At 44.9% G+C, this 24,632-nt stretch overlaps 1 protein-coding gene across 4 annotated transcripts in view; it reads left to right on the top strand.

The window, feature by feature from the left end:
• Positions 1-24,632, top strand: part of APBA2 (amyloid beta precursor protein binding family A member 2) — a 232,895-nt gene that overhangs the window by 146,313 nt on the left and 61,950 nt on the right. For all 4 annotated transcript variants that reach the window (XM_059915337.1, XM_059915340.1, XM_059915336.1 and 1 more), the window contains one exon: positions 19,499-20,489. In XM_059915337.1, the coding sequence (XP_059771320.1) occupies positions 19,539-20,489 (951 nt within the window). In that variant the 5' untranslated portion in view covers positions 19,499-19,538. The remainder of the gene's footprint in view (positions 1-19,498; positions 20,490-24,632) is intronic.

The following is a 24,632-nucleotide window of genomic DNA, read 5'->3' as shown; positions in this document are numbered from 1 at the left end:
ACCAAGAAAGCATAACACTTGGAGTCACTTCAAAGGAGATGTGCTTCAGGGAATCCTGTTGTCCATGGCAGCGTGTACTGAAGGGTGCATTCAGAGCTGAGAGGTAATGCATTGGTAACTGATGTGACCTTTTTCTCTTTGATTTCTAATTTTATCACATTGTATTCAGTGAGTGAGCCAATACAAATTCTCCTTTGTAGAATGTTAAAATTCCTTTTGTGGCCTAATACTGTATCTTTTTTTTTTTTTTTTTTAACTCTGCTTTCTCTATTTGTTGGGCACAAAGTCCTAAATAAAGCCCTTTGATCAAACTTGTTGTTTTTTTTTTTAATATTTATATCTTTACTTTTGTCTAGTTAAATTTCTGTTAACGTCTCCCAATATGTGTATGACTATTAATTTCACCTTTTATTATCATTATTTACTTTGTTTATGTTGTGAAGGAATGTTAAATTGATAAAGTTACTTGATGCTCTTGGTGGATTTAATAGAAATATTTCTTTTTGTCCCTTTCCATACTTTGCTGTTTACATTTATTTCATCTGATTAATATTACTACACCTGCTTTCTTCTTGTTAGTATTTGCTGGTATATCTTTCTCTACACTTTTATTTTTAGCAGTCTCATGTTATTTTGTTTTAGGTGTAGTGATGCAAGAGCCTGCAAACAACTCCATGCTATAGACAGAATGTGTGTGTCCTTCCAAAATTCACATGTTGAAATCCTAACCTGCAATGTTGAGGGTATTAAGAATTGGGGCCTTTGGGAGGTGATTAGGTCATTAGGGTGGAGCCCTCATGAATGGGATTAGTGCCCTTACAAAAGGGACCCCAGAGAGCTCCCTCACCCCTTCTTCCACGTGAGGACCCAGGGAGAAAACACAGCCGCCTCTGCTCCAGGAAATGAGCTCTCACCAGACACTGAATCTGCCAGCACTTTGATCTTAGGCTTCCCAGCCTCCAGAATGGTAGGAAATAAATTTCTGTTGTTTATAAGCCACCCAGGCTATTGTATTTTTTAAAATTAATTAATTAATTAATTAATTTATTTATGGCTGCGTTGAATCTTCGTTGCTGCACACAGGCTTTCTCTAGTTGCTGCGAAGGGGGGCTGCTCTTTGTTGTGGTGCGTGGGTTTCTCATTGTGGTGGCTTCTCTTGTTGTGGAGCACGGGTTATAGGTGTGCGGGCTTCAGTAGTTGTGGCTCACGGGCTCTAGAGCGCAGGCTCAGTAGTTGTGGCGCACAGGCTTAGTTGCTCCGTGGCATGTGGGATCTTCCCAGACTAGGGATCAAACGCATGTCCCCTGCATTGGTAGGTGAATTCTTAACCACTGTGCCACCAGGGAAGTCCCCAGGCTGTTGTATTTTTGTTACATCAGCACAAATAGACTAAGACATCATGGTTGCATTTTCTAAAAGAATCTGAAAATCTATGTTTTTCAAACAGATGGACTAAAAAGAGTATGAAGAGCATGGTATATCAGTAGGCTCAGGCTGCCATACAAAATACCACAGCCTACGTGGCTTAGACAGATGAAATTTATTCTGCACAGGTCTGGAGGCTGGACATCCAAGATCAGAGTGTCAGCAGGGTTGGCTTCTTCTGAGGTCTCTCTCGACTTGCAGGTGCCCACCCTCTTGCTGCCTCATTACATGGTCATCCCTCTGTGTATTTGCACCTCTGGGGTCTCTCTGTCTGTCCAAATTTATCTTCTTATGAGTACAGCTGTCAGATTGAATTAGGGCCCACTTTAACAGCCTCATTTTGATTGAATTACCTCTTTAAAGGCCCTGTCTCCAAAGAGAGTCATATTCTGAGATACTGGGGGTTAGGACTTAAAGATATGAATTTTGGGGGGATACAGTTCAACCCAAAACAAGCACAGAACTGAATTTTGTTTTTGTAGTCTAATCTGAAACTCTCTTTGATTAGGTGTATTTAATCCAGTGATGCTGATACGTTTGGGCTATTTTTGAGATTTTAGTTGGTTAATATTTTCTTATTGCTTCTGTTTTGTTGTGTGGATTGCATTTTCTGTGTTCCTTTTGTTTTCCTCTAGTGATTTAGAAATTATGCATCCTATTCCTTTTATAGAGATAACTCAGAGATAAACTTGTATTTTTCTGTTGCCATCTGGAGTTGGTGAATGTGCCCTCCTTCCTTACAAAACAAAAATATTGGCATCATCTTACTTCCCTCTGCTTGCTGCCTCAACCTCTCCTCCCACGTTGATGGTATCATTTCTAATTTTAGTCCTAGAATTCCAGATTGTTGAAATATTTTACAGTCGTTAGTAATAAATTTTACTTTTTTTCTCCTCCTCATCACCGTTCCTTTTGTATTTGTGCTTCCTCCTTGTAACAGTACATTCATCATTTACTTATATTCTACTTGCATGTCTGAAAGTGTTGACATCTTGAATTCTCGTGTGAAGGACAGTTTGGCTGGGTGTAAATTCTGACCAATGTCTTTTCCTTGGAACTTTGGAGATACTCTCCCATTGTCTTCCTGCGTCCAGTGTTGCTGATGAGAAGTATGACGTCAATCCAATAATCTGGTTCTTGTTGCTTTGTGTGTAACCCCCACCCCTGCCTTCTGAAGCATGGAGGATTTTCTCTATCCTTGTTCTGAACGTTCACTGTGATGCGTGTAGCGCAACTGTTGGCTGGTCTCTAACAGGCATCCTCCCTACCCTCTCTCTTCCTCGCTGACAAGACCCCAGTGCTGTGTGGCTGCCTGGCCCTAGAGGTGGAGGATGGGTGGTGTGCGCCTGCCAGCTGATCCTACTCTCAGACTCCTCCGCTCACCCTTGCTTGCTTGGGGACCTTCCATCCTGGAATCTGTCATTTTGGAACAACCTTGGAGTCTCACCCACTTTCCCCAGCTGTCCTTCCTCATCTGTGCCCACCTGGGGCTGTGGTTTCATTCTTCCGTCTGAGTCTATCTGCCTTCCTGTTCAGTGATTTGTAGAGTTTCTGACCCACCAGAGTCACCCTTCTTTTCTTATCCAGGACAGTTTTATGATTGCTATCAAGTGGGCTCATCATATCTAGAAGGGATCCTTGGGGAAGTCATTTTTAAACTCTTGGGCACATAATGATCTGAGGTGCTTCATACAAAGATAGATTCCCAGGCCCACCTCTCAGCAGGTTCTGATCCAGGAATCTGTTTGAACCGTATTTTGAGAAATAGTGTTTTCATCATTACCTTGGGTTTCTGTCTGTTTCTGAGTCATTTTCAGAAAAAGTGGCTTTAGTTGCTCTGGGAAGGTGGGGAACTCCAGAGGGCTTGAGATAGATGGAAAAGGCCTTGAGGTTTATACCCAAAAGCCAATAAATGGTTTTATTTTTATGATTTTGAGACCCATCCCCTAAATTACACAGTATGTGCTCCTTTAGATGCTCTGGTGAATTAGTCTTAGCATATGGGTGGCAAGAATTTCCGAGTACAGAAGATAGGGTGAGTAAATGAATGTCTGAGGAAGATCCCAAGGCTGGTGTAAGGAAGGTCTGTCACTTGTAAGAAATCTCTGAATGAGGACCCTACTCCTTAGTCAGCAGGTATGAAGGACAGCTGAGCTTGGGACAGCATAGCTGCACAGAATTCTGCCATGCAGGCTACATTATACCTAAATTCTGAATCCCAGGATGGCCAGGGGATCACCAGGGAAGGCTGTAGGCTGTGCACAGAATGCTGTCTTAATACCGAGGAAAGGAAGTGGTGTTAGCAGGAGGAGACTGTGGGTAGAGGCCAAAGGTATGTGGTAAAGGGGACTTCTTTGAGAAGGGCCATTGAGAGTAAGAATGCCCAACTCTTGGCAGCAGGGGAATAGGTGTCACCTCCATGAGAGAAGGAACTTTGTCTTGTTTGCCTCTGCCTCCCCAGTACCTGTGGTTGGTGTGTGTTGAAGGACCAGAGTAATATCTGTGCAGTTGTGATGATTACATTTATGTGTCAACTTGGCTAGGCTATCGTGTCCAGTTGCTCGGTCAAACACCAGTCTAGATGTTGCTCTGAAGGTATTTTTTACACATGATTAACATTTAAATCACATGTAAAGCAGATGACCCTCCATGATGTGGGTGGGCCTCATCCAATGGCTTGAAGGTCTTTCGAGAAAAGACTGAAGTCGCCAGAGAGGAAGCAATTCTGCCTTCAGACTGCCTTCAGATCCAAGGCTGCCACATCAGCTCCTGCCATAAGTCCCAGGCTGCCCTGCAAATTTCAGGCTTACTAGGATCCTGTGAACCAATCCCTTGAAATAAATCTCTCTGTCTACATCCTATTGGTTCTCATTTTCTGAAGAACGCTGACCAAGGCAGCAGTTTCTTCATCTGATCTGGTCACCGTCCATCTGGCTATCTCACTGACTTCTGACTTGGGACAACCTCAGCTTCAGGGACGAGCCATCTGTCTCTTAATCTCTTCATCCCCGAAGTCAGCCCTCACTGTCCAGACCAAATCTGCCTTTGCGTTAGTGGCACCGACTGATCCCGTTCTGTCCTCTGCGCTCTGGCTTCAGATCCCGAGCCCTGAGGTCAGGGGCCCTGGGTTGGCAGCCTGCTCCACCCTGAGGTGGGCCTCGCGGAGAGGATGGGCAACACCAACAGAGAGATGCCTGGCCACAGCATGGGCAGCGGGAACTCTGCAGCTGCCAGGACGCGATGGGGCCGTGGGGAGGTCTGACTTTCCTGATCACAGTGGGAGGGGAGTATTTCCATCTTTATCCAAGCTGTCCTGCCCAGATATGGCCTTGAAATCCTCTTTTCTTGTTCATGTTCAGGAAGGAGATGTGACTGGGGGCAGGGACCAGGGGGGCCTCGGCGCAGCTGTGATGACTGCATTTAGTTTCTCAGATCTGAAACCTGCGAATCTGTTTTCCTGAGAAGTCCTGGGATTTTTATCCTTGTTTCCAAAGATATGACCACTGGAGGGTGGGCAGGTGGCCTGGCATCCCATCCAATGTGGTGTTAGACAAGTAGCATCAGCCCCACCTGGGCAGCTGTTAGAAAAGCACACCCTCAGCTCCACCCACATCTCCTGCCTCGGAAGCTCCGAGGGCGGGGCCCAGTGTTCTGAGCTTTAACAAGCCCTTGGGTGACTCCCGGTCTCTAACGTGTGGGGACCACCGGGTGAAGGAGCTGTCGGATGCAAAGCTGGCCAGAGATGGCACGAGGGGGCTAAAGAGCCAGGGCCTTGGGACTGAACACGGACAGACAGGGCCCTGAGTGGGGCCCTGGAGCCCCCTGACCCAGGACAGCTCTGGAGTCTTTGTCCCCAGTTGGAGGCTGAGCCCAGAGGCTGCTGGTGACAACACCTCCCCCAACCTCACCCCAACCCAAAACTGGCGCTGGCTGCACCCTCTGCGGCAGGTGATGGACCAGGAGGCTGGAGACGTGCCCGGGGTCCTCGCCAGAGCCTGCTCCGCCCCTCATCCCTGACTCACTCTGCACAGGGGGAGCCCCGCCCCCCGACTTCTCCATCACCTGGCAGCCCTGTCACCTGCCAGCCACACGTTCTGCTTTGCCTCCCCCTCGCAACTGCCAGCAGACGGCCTAGGTATCTTTTTGAATTTGTATCTTGAAAAGCCACAGGCAGGGACCTAATTTGTAAGTACCCACAGCCTCTCCCCTCCCCAGACTTTTCTAGGGTCACAAGGCGTTACTTAGGAGACAGGGGCAGCCCAGGTCTCCTGTGGGGAGGATCAAAATCGTTGTGCAGACATCAGCCAAGAGCGGGGATGACACAGCTGAGCCCAAAGGTGGTGGGAAGCAGCTCTGGAGAAGCCTGGTGAGCTGCCCGTCAGTAGACCCCCAAAACTGGAGTATGGGTGGAGCTGGCTCTTCCCCAGCAAAGGACGAGGGCCCGCCCCACTCAGGACTAGGGAGCCTGTGTGTGGGGAGTTTGGGGGTGCAGATACCCCAGGTGCCCTCCAGAGGAGAGGCGGCCCGGCAGGTGACTCCTGCATCTTCTTCTCTTTTGCAAACTCCCCCCACTGCCCACCCCACTCAATACCCCAGAGTTCCCTGCTTCCCACAGAGGAAACATGTGTAAGAAAATTACACATAAGTAGAGTTAAATTATTTAAAATAAGCCAGGAGAAGCTGGTTATTTAAAGAAATCCCGAGGGAGATCTTTTATTCAGAAGATCATCATGTGACGGAGTATCCTGCCGTTTTTCTCCACCTCGGGAGTTTTGTTTCAGCATTTTGCATTTCCTTTACACCCTTCCAGCAGCCATTGCTGGTGGATGTGCTGGCCCCCGCCTCTAGAGAAAGTTACAGAATGTTCTGGGGGGCCGGCAGACAGCCTGGGAGAATTGCGGGAAGGATGGCATGAATGAATGATTGTGTGACATTCAGGTTGGCCATCGCCTGGGTGGTGCCTCCAGGGGATTTGTTGGGATGGGGTGGGGGGTTCGCAGGAGAGGAGGGTCTACAGGTGTCCCTGTGTTCCACGAAGCAGGCAGGGAGAGACAGCTCTCCAGCCTGGCTATTTCCGGCCAGAGTTTGCTGGGACTGGGGACAAATCAGTGCCAGAGCGAGGCGAACACTTGACTGTCCTTGTTAGAGGGGCCATTCCTCCCCCCCACCCACGGACCCTGCCTCCTGTGTCCTGAGCCAGGTCCACACTCCAGCTGCCACCTCTGGGTGAGCTGCTGGGGCTCTGCGCTCTGGCGGTGCTGCTGGCTTGGTGACAGCTGGCTCTTGCTTTGGCAACAACCTTTGCCCCCCCACCCTCGCCCTCCACTGTCTGAATCCAGCACCCACTCTCTGTTCTAGAGTTGGTGAACCGTGGCTTCTCAGAGAGCTGTTCCCTGGGCACGTCCCTCCCTAGCCCTCCTGGGAAATTCCCTTTTCTGGCCCCAAGTGGCCTCAGCCTCAGAGGGATACTTGAGAACTAATGGGATCCCGGCTGTGGAGGGGCCGAGACCTGACACATTTGTTCCTACAGCAAAGCATGTGGTGACACCAAGTGGCCCCTCCATGAGGATGTAACATGACAAAGAGAGCCTGGTAGGGAAGCAGGAGAACTGGTCCCAGCCCTCATGCTGAATGGACACTTCTGAAATGAGCTGAGAGACAGAAATTCTCAGAAGAGAAATATAAACTAAAAAAACAATACTATAGAAAATTTAGACCTGAAAATATAATATCTGAAATAAAAATTTCCCTAGATGGGGTCAAAAGCAAAATGACTATGACACAGGAAAGAATCAGTGAAATTTAAGCAGATCAATAGAAATTATCCTGAATAACAAAGAGAAAAAATGACTCTAAGAAATGAGCAAAACTTTGGGGACTTTTAGAACATTATAAAATGCTCCAACATTTATACCATTAGAATCCTTTAATGAAAGAAAAACAGCTTGTTACACAAAAATATTTGACAGTATCATGTCTGAAAACATCCCATTTTGGTGAAAGACATAAATTTACAGATTTAAGAACCTCAAAACTGCCAACAGGATAGACCAAAAGAAAATCACACCTAGATATATCATAATCAAACTGCTGAAAACCAAAGAAAAAGGAAGAGTCTTGAAAGCAGCTAAATTTAAAATGACACATTGAATATAGGAGAACAATGATTTGAGTGGCTGTGGATTTCTCATTGGAAACCATGGAGGCCAGAGACAGTGGAACATCTTTAACATTCAAAAAACAAAACAAAACAAAACAAAACAAAACTATCAACCCCAAATTCTGAATTCAGTGAATAAATCCTTCAGGAATGAAGGTGAAATAAAGACATTCTCAGATGAAGGAAAACTAAAAGGATTTGTTGTCAGCAAACCTGTTTACATGAGTTGCTAAAGAAAGTTCTTTAGGATGAAGGGAAATGATACCAAAGGGACTGGGGACTTCAGGAATGGAGGAAGACCAACAGAAATGAAAAAGCATCTGAGTAATTATAATAGACTATTTTTCACCTCTAAAGTTCTTTAAAATACCTATGAGGGTTTTAAGCAAACATTATGACACTGACTGGGGGTATGTGTGTGTTAATGTATATAGATATAATACATATGACAACTATATCATAAATGCTGTGGATAAAGGGACCTATATGGTTGTAAGACTCCTCCATTTTACTTGAAGTGGCAAAATGTTAACTCAAAGTAGAACATGAAAAGATATATATGTATTATATATATGTATATATATACATATACACACAATATAATATATATATTAATCCATAGAGCAAGCATTAAAAAAGATACAAAGAATTAGAGCCAAAAAGATAATAGATAAATGAAATACTAAAAAAAATTTAAACAATCCAAAAGTAGGCTGGAAGTGGGAAACAGAAGAACAAGAAACAAAGGAAACAAACAGAAAAATAATAAAAGAGTGGACCAAATCCAACCATATCAATAAATACATTAAATATAAATGGCCTAAACACACCATTAAAAAATACACATTAATAGATTAGATTAAGAAACAAGACCTATCAGTATATGCTTTCTACAAGGAATCCACTTTAAGTATGATGACACAGAGATATTACAGATAAAAGGATGGAAAAAAGATACACCATTCAAACACTAAAGAAAGCTGGAGTGGTTATTTTAACACTGGAGAAATTCTACCTTACAAGGAAATTTACCAGGGATAAAGAGGACCACTACACATGATAAAAGGTTTAGTTCATCAAGAAGACATAAAAACCCTAAACCTGTATGCTGCTAGCAATAGAACTCCTCAGTACATAAAGCAAAAACTGATAGAACTAAATGGAGAAAAATGGATAAATCCATAATTAGAGACTTCAACATTACCATCTCTATAGCTGATAGAACGAGTAGATAAAAAAGCAACAAAGATACAGAAAATCTGAGTAACACTATCAATGAATATGTCCTAGTGGGAAGTTATGGAACACTCTACCTCACAACAGCAAAATGCGCATTCTTTTTCAAGTGCACATGGAGCCTTCACCAAGATAGACCATATTCTAGGCCAAAAACCAAACCTTAACAAATATAAAATAATCAAAATCCTGCAAAGTATGTTCTTTGACCATAATGTAATTAAACTAGAAATTGCTGATAGGAAGATATTGGGGAAAATCCCCAACTATTTAGAAATTAAACAACATATTTCTGAACAATCCATGGGTCTAAGAAGAAGTCTCAAGGGAAATTAAATATTTTTAACTGAATGAAAATGAAAATATATTAAAATTTGTGGGATGCAGCCAAAACTGTGCTTATAGAGAAGTATATAGCATTAAATGCTCATATTAGGAAAGAAGAAAGGTCTCATCCATCTGGGCTTCCATCTTAAGAAATGGACCAATTTCTTGAAATAATTCCCAAAACTCATTCAAGAAGAATTGGAGAACCTGAATTTTTCTATTTCTATTATAGATGTGAAATTTGTGGTTAAAAAACCTTCCAAAAAAGAAAATCACAGGCCCAGGTGGTTTCACTGCTGAATTCTCCGAAACATTTAAGAGAAAAATAATACCAATTCTGCACAGTCTTTTTCAGAAAATAGAAGCGGCAAGAATACTTCCATATGCACTTAATGAGGCCAGCATTGCTCTCATATGAGGAAATAAAGATATTGCAAGTTAATTACAGACCATATGCCTTATGAACATAGACGTAAAAAAATTCTTAACAATGTATTAGCAAAGTTAATCCAGCAATGCCTAAGGACAGTACATTATGGCCAGGTGAGGATTTCCCAGGAATGCAAGGCTGCTTCAAAATTCAAGCTTCAGTCAACACGTTCCACCATGTTAACAGGGTAAAGAAGGAAAACCATGCAAGCATCTTAACACGGGTGGAAAAAGCATTTGACAAAATCCAATCCATTCATGATTAAAAAAAAACAAAAAAAACTCTTAGCACACAGGAATGGAAACATCTTCAACCTGAAAGAGGGCATCTACAAAAAATTTACAGCTAAGATCATGGTAGTGGTAAAAGACTGTTTTCCACCCAAGATCAAGGACAAGGTAAGGTCTTGTGGCTCTGATCACTCCTGTTCAACACCATCCAGGACGTCCTAGCCAGTGTGCTAAAGCAAAGAAAAGAAATAAATGGCATGTAGATTGCAAAGAAATACATAAAACCAACTCTTATTTGCAGACTACATCATTGTCTGCAAAATCCCTTGGCATCTACAAAAAGCTCCTAGAATTAATAAATGAATTTAGCAAGGTCACTATACAACAATCAGTTATATTTCTGTATTATATCAATAAAGCAATTGTAAGAAAACATGAACATTTACAATACACCAAAAAAAGAGAAAAGGAATATGTTTATATTTAACAAAACATGTGCAAGATTTGTATGCTGAAAACTACAAATACTGATGAGAGAAATCAAAGAACACCTAAGGAAATGGAAAGATAGATCATGTTTCTGCTTTGGAAGGTTCATTATAGTTAAGATGTTAATTCTCCCCAAATTGATGTATAGATTTGATGCACTCCCAATCAAATTCCCAGCAGGATTAAAAAAAAAAAAAGAAAAAAGATATCAACCAGATGATTCTAGAATTTATATGGAAAGCCAAGGAAACTTGAATAGCTTAAACAATGGTTAGAGCCAGAGTGCAAACACACCCTGATTACATGCTGGAGAACTCTCCAGAAGATGAAAAACAAGGGAACTCCTTTGAGTGGTGTACTTTGAATCCTTAGGGATTGTATCAGTTTGCTAGGGCTGCTGTAACAAAGTACCACAAACTGGGTGGCATAAACTACAGGAATGCATTGTTTCGCAGCTCTGGAGGCCAGAAGTCTGAGATAAGGTGTCAGCAGGGTTGGTTCCTTCTGGGGGTTGTGAGGGAGGGTCTGTCCTGTGTCTCTTCCCCAGCTTCTGGCATTGCCCATCTTTCCCTACCCTGTAGATTTCTGCTTTCCTCATCACATGCGTTCTTTCTCCCTGTGTGTCTGTCTTCAAATTTCCCCTTTTTATAAGAACATCAGTCATATTGGATTAGAGCCCACCCTAATGATCTTATCTTTACTAGGTCTTCAATGACCCGATTTCCTAACAAGGTCACATTCTGAGGTCCTGGGGGTTAAGGGATTCAACATATGAATTTGTGGGAGACACAAATCAGCCCATAAATAAAATGAGATTTATTTGAAATCTTCGCAGTGATGTATGCACTTGGAAGTGACTAGAAAAATATGAAAATAGCAGGACAGCCAGCAGAAATAAATACACTTTTCCCTGGAGTCTTGTCTGCTTTCCCTGGAGGCTATCTATTTCCTTGTACCAGGATGGAGCTGGTAAAGGGCACTTGGCAATGTCCCTCTTAGCACAAGGCCTTGGCATGTGCAAAAGTTGGGCCCCTTCTCAAGCATGTTGAGAAAAAGGTCAGTGATGGTAATGTTTTGTTTTGTTTAATTGCCTTCTTGTCTGGACCTTTGCTTTTTTCCTAAAGGCGACTGGGAACAGGGGCTGACTTTGGTAAGTCACCCCTATCTCCAGCTGTTCTCATGGGAGAGAATTAACTTATTACTGTTAGGAGTAACTAATAAGAACAGCAAATATCTGCCGTCCCAGAAGTTCCTTGGGTGCCAAATTGCTGTACGTTACAGCATGAACATGGGTGACAGGTGTAGATTACACTGTGGGATGCTGAAAATAGCAGCTCCTGGAGACTTGCTATTGGTAAAGGGCTGACAGCATTTAAAAATCGTATTTAAGGGACGGATCATTCCATTTTGCTCATTCTGAGAGTAGGACATGGTGGGACAGATATCCTGGCATATCGAAAGCCCAGATGGAACAAATCATGCCCACCCATGCCCTGGGGCTCTTTCAAGGGATGCTAAGACCCCCATCCTTCCTCTGAAGAAAAGCCCGCTGACAGGTGTGGCTGCAGAAGGCTCACACTCCACGGCACTTGTCTTTTTATTTATTATTTGTCTGTAGAAATACCACACTCAGAAATGAAGAAAGGAGGGAAGTGAATAACATTGTCCCATCACTCAAAGGCAACCTTTTGCTGGGATTTTAATGCATTTCTTCACAGTTTGTTCTATGTTTATTTGGTTGTGAATAAATTATAACAGCACATTTTATGCAATACACTCTTTGTAAATATTTTAATCACTGCATAATTGTCTTACGGATGTGCTAATAACATTGGCTTAACTGGGATCCGGCTCCTGGAGATTTGGTGTGTGCTCAACATTTTTGCCGTTCTTACTGACATTTTTCAAAAAAGAAGCACACCCCTCTTTGACCCCAAGCTAGGTGGTATGGTCTTGTGTGACAGTGTTGGATGTCAGCCTGGTTTCTGAAGATTAATTTATTAACTCTTGTAGAATTCTGAAGATTAATTAATTTCAGAGCTCGTGGTTGTCTGTGACCTTGCAGCAAGATCCTTATTCAAGGACTCTTGTCTGGGATGTTTGAGCTGATTGTACAGGTGTACTCCAGGACTGTTTAAACCCATATTGTGTGTAGTCAAAGCAACTGTGTTATATTTGGAAGGAAAAAAAGAATATTATCTTTAAAAAAGAATATTATCTTTACAACATGGGAGACCCAACTGGGAACAAGACTGGGGGCAGCGACAGTTTGGCTGAGTCCATAGCTCATTTGTAAGGTAGCGTTTTAACCCAGCCTGTGTTGCGGCCCCTGCATCACTATGTTTCATCTTGGTCTGCTGTCTTTCACCTCTTCTAAGAGCTGACTAATGCTGTTTCCTCTTGCAGAAGAAAAATGTGGCTTAGAGTAAGGACAGTGGAACCCTTTATTGTTGACAATGAGCCTTTATTTCCCACATCTCATGAGGATGTTCCAGGAGGAGAGTGGTGAGCACCGAGGCAGGGGCTGCATTTTTATTGATTCATGAGCCGTTCTAGAATTAATTGAGTATGGACACAGGGCCTCATTTCCTTGGATGCATAGCAGATAATTGTGCTTCTCCTGAACATTTGAATTGCTTTCCAGGTAGTCTTTTCTGAAGGATTTATCTTTAATATGATTAATCAGAAGCAGAGGACCTCCTGGGAATGTAAATCGGTGCAGCCACTATGGAAAACAGTATGGAGATTCCTCAAAAAATTAAAAATAGAGTTGCCATATGATCCTGCAATCCCAATACTGCATATATATCCAGAGAAAACTCTAATTTGAAAAGATACATGCACCCCAATGTTCATAGCAGCACTGTTTACAACAGCCAAGACATGGAAGCAACCTAAGTGTCCATCAACAGAGGAATGGATAAAGAAGATGTGGTAGATATATACAATGGAATATTACTCAGCCATAAAAAGGAATGAAATAGTGCCATTTGCAGCAACATGGTTGGACCTAGAGATTATCATACTAAGTGAAGTAAATAAATCAGACAGAGAAAGGCAAATATCATATGACATCACTTATATGTGGAATCTGAAAGGCAAATATCATATGACATCACTTATATGTGGAATCTAAAATATGACACAAATGAACTTATCCAAGAAACAGAAACAGACTCACAGACATAGAGAACAGACTTGTGGTTGCCAAGAGAGAGGGGGCGTGGCGGAGGGATGGATTGGGAGTTTGGGATTAACAGAGGTAAACCATTATATATAGGATGGATAAACAACAAGGTCCTACTGTATAGCACAGGGAACTATATTCAATATACTGTGATAAACCATAATGGAAAAGAATATAAAAAAGAATATATATATGTGTATAATGAGTCACTTTGCTCTATACCAGAAATTAACACATTGTAAATCAACTATACTTCAATAAAATTAAAAAAGAAGTATATATAAAGAAGCAGAGGCCCTCAATATGTTTGCCTACACCCCCCACTGTCGGGGTGGTGAATGCTCTTCTGGCCACACCCCTCCTGGGCCTTTTCTGAGGACCTGGACCTTGGATTGAAAAAAAAGTTTTAAAGAGTCCTGGGTAAAAGCCCTGGAGCGGGGAAAATGGTGTAGAGCATATCCTTAGGGAAACATCAAGACATTATTTATTATACAGAAATAAAACACAGTTTGTGTGTTCAATAGGGGAAGAGTTAGATAATGTCCATTGGGCCCAGAAATATCATGTAGCCATTAAATAATACTTAATAGAGAGTTTCTACTGCATTCTCTCCCTTCAAATGTCATTTAAAATGTTCCTCAATTCCCTGTATGTAGTAGGGAAAAAAAGTGTTCATGGAAGTGAGGCCAGTGTGGGTTACTCTCTTATTTAACCCACTTCAAGCCCTGCATGCAGGGCCATCATTTCCAGTTTCCCAGGAGGGGAAGGCCATTCATCCATTAAATATCTTGCCAAAGGCCTGACAGTAAGTGGAGGTCTGAATTTAAACAAGGACTTTCTGTCTTCATCTTTAATAGTGCCCCTGTAGGTTTGATGTAATTCTGCAGACCCTTCAAAGACGCGGCTGCCCTCCTGGGAGGCCACCGCGGGTCCTTCCATTTGTATCCACGGAAGACAGAATGGTTTGCACCATCAAACTCTGGAAAAGCCAACAACAGCATTGTATTTAATGGGGAAAACTTTTAAAAAACTAGATCATTCACAGGGGCCTGCTAAGCCCTATTGGAGCCTGAGGCAAAAAGAAAAAAATAAGTCATACCGATCTTTATTTAAAATTTTGATATTTTGTTCATTGTGGATTTTTTTTCCATTAAATTTTGATTTTTTTAAAGTATTCCATTAAAATCGTATCTGTTTTGATTCCCGAGTTTTTTTGGTGCCCTGTTAAATTTTGCACCCGAGGCGAGAGCCATGCCTGCCTTACCCTGGACCAGCCCTGGTTAAAAAGTAAAGGCATTTTCATTACAATTGGGAATAAGTCAGGGATGCCTCAGCACCACTGTCATGTAACTGTGGAAGTGCAGTGCAGCCAGACAAAATGCTGGAAAAGAGAATAAAATTATCAACTAAAACTATTGGAATTTAAAAGTGGGCTTATAATACAAAAGCAGTAGGGATTTTTTTTTTCTATGTACCAACAATAGTCAGATATATATGATAGGAGAGAATATCCATTCCCCATGGCTACAGAAACTAATATGTCTTAGAATCAGCTTCCTCTGACATGTCTACAGCTATGAAGAAACCCACAGTGCTGTTGACATTTAAGACTTGAATAAATGGGGAGATATTTCTTGAGTGAAAAGACCCAATGTTGTGTGTATAAAATTTCATCATTGTTGGGCAGTAGAAAATAGAGCGGGAGATGATTTTGCAGCAAGCTGGCAGCAGTGGCTTGGCCACCTGGATTTTTTTGTTGAGGCGAGAAAAGGAAGGATCCTCTATTTTTTAAGAGTGGACAGAGGTGGGTTGTCCTCGGCCAAATCTGCTTGCTTCAAGGAAGAATGTGCATGCCACCTGGAGCCAGAGGAAATGTGTTCTCTCTGACGTTGCCTGGGCCTGTGAGCTGCACCCCATCCCCAGCTGCAAGGAGTGCAGATTTCCCATGAGGGGGACCAAACATCTCGCCTTGAAGTAGGCAGTCTGGCCACTATCTGGAACCCTTTATTATCTTGAAATATTTAGCCCATCTGAAAAGCATACATGCGGAAGGTAGGGAGCAGCTTAGTTTCCTCCCAAACAATCGTCCCAGTGGTTTTCAAATTTTGTACACATTAAAAACCTGGATGCCGGGTCTCGGCTCTACCAATGAACTTGGAATGTCAGGTGTGAGTACCCGTAAAATTCCCCAGGTGGTTCCAGTGTGCAGCCCAAGTATCCCAATACCCCTCACCAAATAGACTATTCTTTTCCACATACCTTAGGGTGACCAGCCATCCTGGTTTTAGCACTGAAAGTGCTGTGTCCTCGGAAACTGTGTTCAGTCCCAGCAAACCGGGATGGCTGGTCACCCTACATGCTAGAGACTACATTCCTACGTGAACGTATGTCTGTTTCTGGACTTTCTCATCTATACCATTTCTGTCTGTCCAGCAACACTACCATGCCATTTTAATTACCATGACTTTAGAGTATAGTTAAATGCTTGATAAGGCAAGTTCTCCTCACAGTCTCCTTTTTTAGATCTTTCCCAGCTATTTTCACAAGTTTGTTCTTCTAAATGAACATAAGAATTACTAGGTCAAGGTTTCCCCAGTATTCCACTGAGATTTTGGCTGGGACAGCCTTAAATTATAGATTACTTTGGACAAAACTCTAATTTGAAAAGATACATGCACCCCTATGTTCATAGCAGCACTGTGCACGATAGCCAAGACATGGAAACAACCTAAATGTCCATTGACAGAGAAATAGATAAAGGAGGTGTGGTACATATATACAATGGAATATTACTTAGCCATAGAAAAACAATGAAATAATGCCATTTGCAGCAACATGGATGGACATAGATATTATCATACTAAGTGAAGTAAGTCAGAAAGAGAAAGACAAATACCATATGATATCACATATGTGGAATCTAAAATATGACACAAATGAACTTACCTATGAAACAAAAACAGACTCATGGACATAGAGAACAGACTTGTGGTTGCCAAGGGGGAGAGGGGGTGGGGGAGGGAGGGATTGGGAGTTTGGGATTAGCAGATGCAAACCATTATATATAGAATGGATAAACAAGGTCCTGCTGTTGAATATAGCACAGGGAACTATAGTTGATATCCTGTGGTGAACCTTAATGGAAAAGAAAATGATAAAGAATGTGTGTGCGTGTGTGTATATATATATGTGTGTGTGTGTGTGTGTGTGTGTGTATATATACACACATATATATACACACACACACACATACATATATGTGTATAAAACTGAATCACTTTGCTGTATAACAAAGATTAACACAACATTGTAACTCAACTGTTCTTCAATAAAATAAATTTAAAAATTATAGATTACTTGGGTAACATTAATAGGATCAGGATCTGCTCTATGTTACCATATACTTTAGTCCTTGAGTCTTATATTGGCCAATAGGGTGTTGTATATAGGTGTGGGCATACACATCTAGGTGTGCGTAAGATGTTGTCCCCCGCAGATGGCACAGAATTCAAAGTTAAGATAGTAAGAGATACTGTGTACCTTGGTTTATCCTTTGACAAGGATGTGAATACCTGCAGTGTGCATGGCCTGGCGTCAGACCCTGGGGAGCTACAGAGATGCTACAGAGATGGTGTCCTGCCCTCTGCAAAGAAAAGGGACCCGTGTGCTCCTGTGCAAGTAACCACTAGCCCCATTGGCCCTCCACCATCCTGGCTTCCAAGGCATAGGAATCTGGTCACACCTTAGCCATCGCATTCCATACACACCTTAGGGACCATTTTGAGGAAGGCTTTTCCTGGAGATTGTGTCCAAAAGAGTGTTTGCCAAGTGCCTTGTATCATTCCTACAGCAGGTGGCATGTCTGTTGCAGTTGGCTCTACTTTGTGAATGTGGGAAATCTGCTGTACAGCAATGCTTGGTACTCTTGGTGCATCCTCTCTGATCAGCTGTATTTTAGGGAACACTGGACACCTTGCTCTCTACCAGGAACAGATCTCTGGAATGGGCCCATCAGTTTCAGGGTTTGGGGGATGGGGTGACCCGGGAGGACGCTCAGACCCTGCAGGGTGCATCTCAGTGACGGTTTTCCTGGTGTGGGACCGCTTTCAGGCGTGTGGACTGCTCTGGGGAAGTGATGTGGATCCTTTAGCGTCTAGCGATGCTGTGGTGACACGGCCACTTGTGAGCCTCTCACTTCCCTAGAGGACGGGAAGGGCGTTTCCATTGGTCTCCATTCCTCCAGCCGCCTGTCCCCCAGTGTCTCCCGAAGGGGCGGAAAGAGAAATCCTGTGTCACGTGCCTGCTGAAGATTGCCCAATGACGCTGCATGGTTTGTGGGATAAAATGCAGGGTCCTGGGCGGTGGGGTACAGGACCCTCCCAGTTTGGGCTTTGCGGTGCCTGGCGGTGCCGTGACCCACATCCTGTAAGCAGCAGCCGCGTCCTTTGCTCCCTCCTGGGTGTCCCCCTTCTGCTGGTGGCCCTCCCTCTGGTGTCCCCCTTCCTGGGCCCCCACCCCATCGAGCCTGTGAGGCTCAGGCTCACGTCCAGTGTCTCTGTGTGGCACTCGGCCTGGATGGCTCCTGGCAAATCCGGTCAGTGCTGTCGTTTGGAGTGAGGAGGAAGCAGAGGCTTGTGTGTGCCGGGGAGTGGGGGATGAGCTCGAGGGGGGTGGGGGGGACTTGAGATGGGCTTCGAGGGGCAGCGAATTTCAACTTGGAAGGGGTAGGGCACCTGCTCATTGGCTTCATCATGTCTTTGGAATGAAAGCTTCTCTTTTTCTTTTTGAGAGCAAATAACCTGATCTTACGACCATTTGTCTTGGTCACTTGGGCTCCTCAGTCAGTGAGCATCTTCACAAAGTCATGAGTGAGACAGCCAACAGGCACATGCAAAGATGCTCAACATCACTAATCATTAGAGAAATGCAGATCAAAACCACACGTGAGGTACCACCTGACACCAGTCGGAATGGCCATCATTAAAAAGTCTCCAAACAATAAATGCTGGAAAGGGTATGGAGAAAAGGGAACCCTCTACACGCTTGGTGGGAATGTAAATTGGTTCAACCACTATGGAGAACAGTATGGAGGTTCCTTAAAAACCTAAAAATAGAACTACCATATGACTCAGCAATCCCACTACTGGGCATATACCCTGAGGAAACCATGATTCAAAAAGACACATGCACCCCAATGTTCATTGCAGCACTATTTACAATAGCCAGGTCATGGAAGCAACCCAAATGCCCATCGACAGATGAATGGTTAAAGAAGATGTGGTACATATATACAATGGAACATTACTCAGCCATAAGAAAGAATGAAATAATGCCATTTGCAGCAACATGGATGGACCTAGAGATTATCATTCCAAGTGAAGTAAGTCAGAGAAAGACAAATATCATATGATATCACTTATATGTGGTATCTAAAAAAAATGATATGAATGAACTTATTTACAAAACAAAAACAGATAGACATAGAAAAGAAACTAATGATTATCAAAGGGGAAAGGGTGGGGGAGGGATAAATTAGGAGTTTGAGATTAAAAGATGCACACTACTTTATGTAAAATAGATAAACAACAAGGATCTACTCTACAGTTCAGGAGACTATATTCAATATCTTGTAATAACCTGTTGTGGAAAAGACTCTGAAAAAGAATATATATATAAAACTGAATCACTGTGTTGTACACCTGAAAGTAACAACATTGTGAATCCACTATACTTCAAATAAAAAGAAAAACAAAGAGAGGGCAGTCACGAATGAGCGGGGAGTTAGGGGGAAAGCAGCAGGCGTCCTGGGGGTCGTCGGGGCCTCCTGCTCCTCCAGCCCCGGTGTCCTCCTCTCTCTTTGGCAGGCGTGTGCGCCGGTCCTGACACACCAGTCAGCTGGGGTGGGGGCGTCACGTCGTTTGAACACACTCGCGTTACATTGCTCTGCTGTAAACCGCGCTGGCGGGGCGTGCTTCTCGGGCTCTGACTGTCCTGTCCCCCCTTCCTCCCCACAGTGGCTGCCCCCTGGTGACAATGGCCGCGTGACTGCCCGCCATGGCCCACCGGAAGCGTCAGAACGCGGCGAGCAGCATGCTGGACCACAGGGCGAGGCCGGGCCTGGAGCCCGAGAGCGAGGATGCGGAGCTGCCCCTGGAGGAGTACGTGCCCAAGGGCCTGGAGCTGGCGGCCCTGCGGCCCGAGAGCCCTGTGCCCGCCGAGCAGGGCGGCCACGACCACAGCCCCGACGGGGACTCGAGCTCCGACTATGTGAACAACACCTCCGAGGAGGAGGACTATGACGAGGGCCTCCCCGAGGAAGAGGAGGGCATCACCTACTACATCCGCTACTGCCCCGAGGACGACAGCTACCTGCAGGGCACGGACTGCAACGGGGACGGCTACCTGGCCCACGACGCGCGCCACCTGGAGACGGACGAGTGCCAGGAGGCAGTGGAGGAGTGGACGGACCCGGCGGGCCCACAGCCGCACGGCCGCGGGGACCAGGGCAGCCCCGGCTACCGGGACGGCCACCTCCCCACCCCAGAGCTTGAGGCCTCTATGCTGGAGGCCCAGGACCAGGAAGAGGGCGTCCACTACTGTCCCGGCGAAGGGACCTACCAGGACTACTACCCCGCTGAGGCCAACGGGAACGAGGGCAGCGCATCCCCCTACCGCCCGAGGCGCGGGGACGGGGACCTGGAGGACCAGGAGGAGGACATTGACCAGATCGTGGCCGAGATCAAGATGAGCTTGAGCACGAGCAGTATCACCAGTGCCGGCGAGGCCAGCCCCGAGCACGCGCCGCTGCGGGCGCCCGAGCCGGGGCCCGGGGACTCCTCGGAGGCTGGCCCGCCTGCCGAGGCCAGCCGCGGCCCCAGCAGACATGAGGGCAGGCCCAAGTCCCTGAACCTCCCTCCCGAGGCCAAGCACCCCGCAGACCCCCAGAGGAGCTTCAAGACCAAGGCCAGGACTCCCGAGGAGAGGCCAAAGTGGCCCCAAGAGCAGGTAGGACTCTGGCTGTCCCCAGGGAAGGGGATGGAGGGGCCCGGAGAGCAAAGGTGCTGCTGTAACCTGTAGATCAGAAGGCGTGCCTAGCTCTCCATTCCCTCAGTTATGTGTGGATGGCCCAGCCACTCCTGTTCACCCATCAGGTGCCTTAGTAAATGTCAAGAAAATCTGGTGGAAGGCTGATTGGCAACCAGGGCTCCCAGGAGACACCCCAGCCCACCCAGAAGAGGTTGGGTCTTAGTCTGCTTGCCCTGGATCTGCTCACGTGGGGGTGGTCCCTGTGACGGTTGCCCCTCACCAGGGGGTTTCTTCAGGCTGGCTGGACATCGGCAAGGATGCGGGGCTGCTGGCGAGTGCAGGCAGCTGTGGTCGGTGGTTGGGGGCAGCCTAGCGTCGAGGGGCAGCGACCTGAGTGCATTTCACTGGGGATGGTTGTATCGGGTGACACTTCTCTGAAAGCCCGGGGACCTTGGCATGATGGGCGATTAGCTGTAAATAACCGTTTTGCAAATAATTATTTGAAGGTTTGACAAAGTCTTGGAGAAGAGATGCATGCTGATGAGGCCAGTGGGTTTAAGCGTAACTGTATTTTCATTTAATTATAGCAAAATAAGTGTGTATTCTAATGAACACTTTTGACAAGCTGCCTTTCAAAAAACACGTGTATATAAAAAGATGTGAATATTAGACGCATGTAAAGGAACTTCTATTTGGCTAAATCTGTGGACAAATGAGAATGAACTGCTTTCATATTTTTTAAAGGCTTCATTAATATTATTTTTTTCCCAGAAGAATTCATGCATTTGAAAAGTATAGATAGTGAGAGCTCGTGTTTGGGCAACAAGTCCTATTGACTCACTGTAGGTTTCTGGAACTTCCCTTTGATGCCTTTTGTTTTTTTTTTTTAAAGATCGTTAAGCATAAATTGACTTCACTTTCAGGATGTTCCTGTCATTTGAGGCCGTTCTCTGTGTGCTGGGGGCTTTGGGGTGTAAAGAAACTGCTGTGCGCTAGCAGATGTGGGGGGAGCCCCCCAACAATAGCGGCGGCTCTGGGGTCAAGGTCTGGGCTTTAGGGAATAGTACTGCCGTCCTTCTGCAGTCCTGGCAGGGCTGGACTCACCACCCAGCGGCGGTGATGGTGCCGCAGGTCGATGTGGACCACGCAAGGCAGGTGACATGCTGAGCCTTGCCAGGACAAATGATGCCTGGACAAAGTTCTAGTCAAGAGAAATGATCTCTAGGGCACATGGTGGGGAGTGGACGGGACCTGATGTTGGGCTTTACTTAAACCACATGCCAGTTTGAGTGAAAATGTAGCCCTTTGGGTTGGAGGGCTGGGGGTGGATGAGTGGGTGGAGATGGGGTCCCAGAGGAGGTCTGTTCTTCAGACGTGGCATTGCGTGGAAGGGCAGGTACCTTTTCTCCCCAGATAGAGTGTTGCCTTGAAACAAATGCTCTCATCCAAGACCCCAGAAAGGCTCATTTATGCTGGTTTATTATTGCCTAGCTTTTCTGGCTTTATTCACTCATTCATTCACAAGTTAATTCCATCAAGGGGAGAGGCTGGCAATTCCCAGCTCAGGGCAGACAAGGGCCCCCGAAGAAACTGGCCTCCTCTTGAGGGCTCTGCCCTGGCTGGGTCATCACGTCTTGTAGACCCGAATGGCCCATCCAGATGAAGAACACTTTGGAATTTGATCAAGTAGACCCGCTGGTGATAGGAACCCTCCTGAAAGCAAGATATGTGTGTGTGTCTGTGTGTGTCTGTGTGTGTTTGTGTGTAAAGAAGGAAGTTCCCTGGGAAGTTTGGCAATTCCTTGCTTCAGACCACAGCCTGCCTTTCTAAAAGGAACCCCCTTCTACCCTGGGAATATCCAGGCCGTGTGGCCCCCAACAGGTGCACAGGGTGCTCCTGAGTCCCACGCCAGCCCCCCCAGTACTGTGCACGCAGTGAAGGCTGTGGTGGAAATCCCCTGAGGGAGAAATGGGCAGCGTCAGCCACCTCGGTGCTTAGACTGTTGGTTTGTAAAGCATGGTCCACGGCCCCGCAGCACCGGCGGCCCAGGACTGCCAGTGCCAAGGCTGCGTTTTGTTTTGTTTTTTTAATTAATTTTTATTGGAGTATAGTTGATTTACAATGTTGTGTTAGTTTCTGCTGTACAGCAAAGTCAATCAGTTATACGTATACATATATCCACTCTTTTTTAGATTATTTTCCCATATAGGTCATTACAGAGTATTGAGTAGAGTTCCCTGTGCTATACAGCAGGTCCTTATTAGCTAAGGCTGCATTTTAGCAAGATGCCACATGCAGTTTGAGAAGCAACTCTTGGAGGACTCCTGTTGGAGGAGAAGTACATAGATAGCATCCCTCCTTTCTTCCCCTCATTTCAAAGCTCGAAAAGTTATATCGTGGGTGCTTCTAAGAGTGCTGAATAGCACTTCACTCAGTCGCTGTATGGGCAACAATATTACAATAGAATTAGAAATGGGACTGTGGTTCCCACCTTCTCAGACTCTGGCACTGAGCATACACAATGTCTGTAGCTGCCATCATGGTCCCACATGTGATTCTGCCATCCCGCTTTTAAAATCTGACATGTAAATGTCGCTCCGTGTTGTCATATCATTTTCATAACCCTTTTTTGCCAGTCTTTGAAGTTCAGGCAATGGGCCATCTAATTGATTTGTCCGTACATACCCTGCCATGGAGCGTGCAGGTTGCGGATGGCATTTTCTTTTATATACGAGACTATACAGACCTCTTTGTATGAGGGAGGCAGGTTTTCCTCCTTTGGGTTTATCACTTGAGGATAAATTCCCAGGCTATGCATGAATGCTGACCATCTCCCCATGATCCTCTTGTCTGATACTTTTTTTTTCCTTCTATGAATGTTTGGTGCCTTTTATCTTTTGGGGTCTCGATGCTTTTCCATTTCCTAGCAGCACTTTATGCATGCACCACAGATGTTATTTTTTGCTGCAGATGTTTTTCTTTAGCCTCTTTTCTTTTGAAAAGGCTCCAGTTTGCAGTTAGAGCTGCCCCCATGCAGCTCTGAGGAGACTGAGGGGTCTGCACAGGGGCACGCAGGTCTGGAGAACCTGAAGGAGGTGGACTTGGCATTGCAGGAAGCTAAGGTGTGATCGTGGGGAACAGAGGAGACCCGCGTGTGAGTGTTTTTACAGCAAAAAAGTTTTTTCAAATCAGTGCAAGTTTATTGAGGACATTTTGGAAAATAGAGGCAAAAAATATTTTGCCATGTGACACTGTAGAATTCCAGCATTGAGTTTTCATTTTGTAGTAACCTACATGGGGAAAGAATCTGAAAAGGAATATATCTATAACTCAAATGACTTTGCTGTACACCTGAAATAACACAACATGATAAATCAACTATACTTCAATAAAAAATAAATTAATTTAAAAACAAAACAAAAAGTTTTCAAATCAAAGAGACAAATTGCCTCTCAGGATTTCCCCGAAGCATCCGCTTAGAGGTGTTCTGTAAACAAGGTGTGCCTGTTCCTTATTATTCATGGATTCCGTATTTGTGAATTTGCCTTCTCACTAGAGTTTATCTGTAACCTTAAAAATCTATACCCATGGCACTTATGCAGTCCTTTTCGGACATGCACAGACAGGCAAAAAAATTGAGTCATTCAGCACGCCCGTTCCCAGCTAAGTTTGAACAAGGAGACGCCCTGCCTTCTTTCAGCTCGTACTATGAAAAAGCGTCCTTTTTGTGGTCCTTTTAGTGCCATGTCTTTTGCATTTGTGTGCTTGTGGCTGGTGATAGAATGACGCCCAAGTGCAGTGCTGAAGTGCTGTCTAGTGTTCCTAAGCGCAAGAAGGCTGAGACGTGCCTTTTGGAGAAAAACACATGTTGTTAGGTGTTTCATTCAGGCGTGAATGACAGAGCTGTTGGCCGTGAGTTCAGTGTTAACAAATAACAACATGGTACATTCAGAAAAAGGAAGAAGAATTTGCCTATCTGTACCTGGGGCTGCTCTACAGAGTGCTGGAGTAACATCTGTAGTGTGTGAGGGAGTGATGGGAAAGTGGCTAACTGTGGATTTGTGAGATGACCACCCATTAAGAAACATCTTGTTATAAGGCTGAAAACCCTAAGCCTAACCC

Source organism: Balaenoptera ricei, chromosome 2, assembly GCF_028023285.1.
Source record: "Balaenoptera ricei isolate mBalRic1 chromosome 2, mBalRic1.hap2, whole genome shotgun sequence".
In the NCBI taxonomy this organism is placed as follows: Eukaryota; Metazoa; Chordata; class Mammalia; order Artiodactyla; family Balaenopteridae; genus Balaenoptera; species Balaenoptera ricei.
Note: the sequence above shows the minus strand (reverse complement) of the source record. Positions and strands in the feature narration are given on the sequence as shown.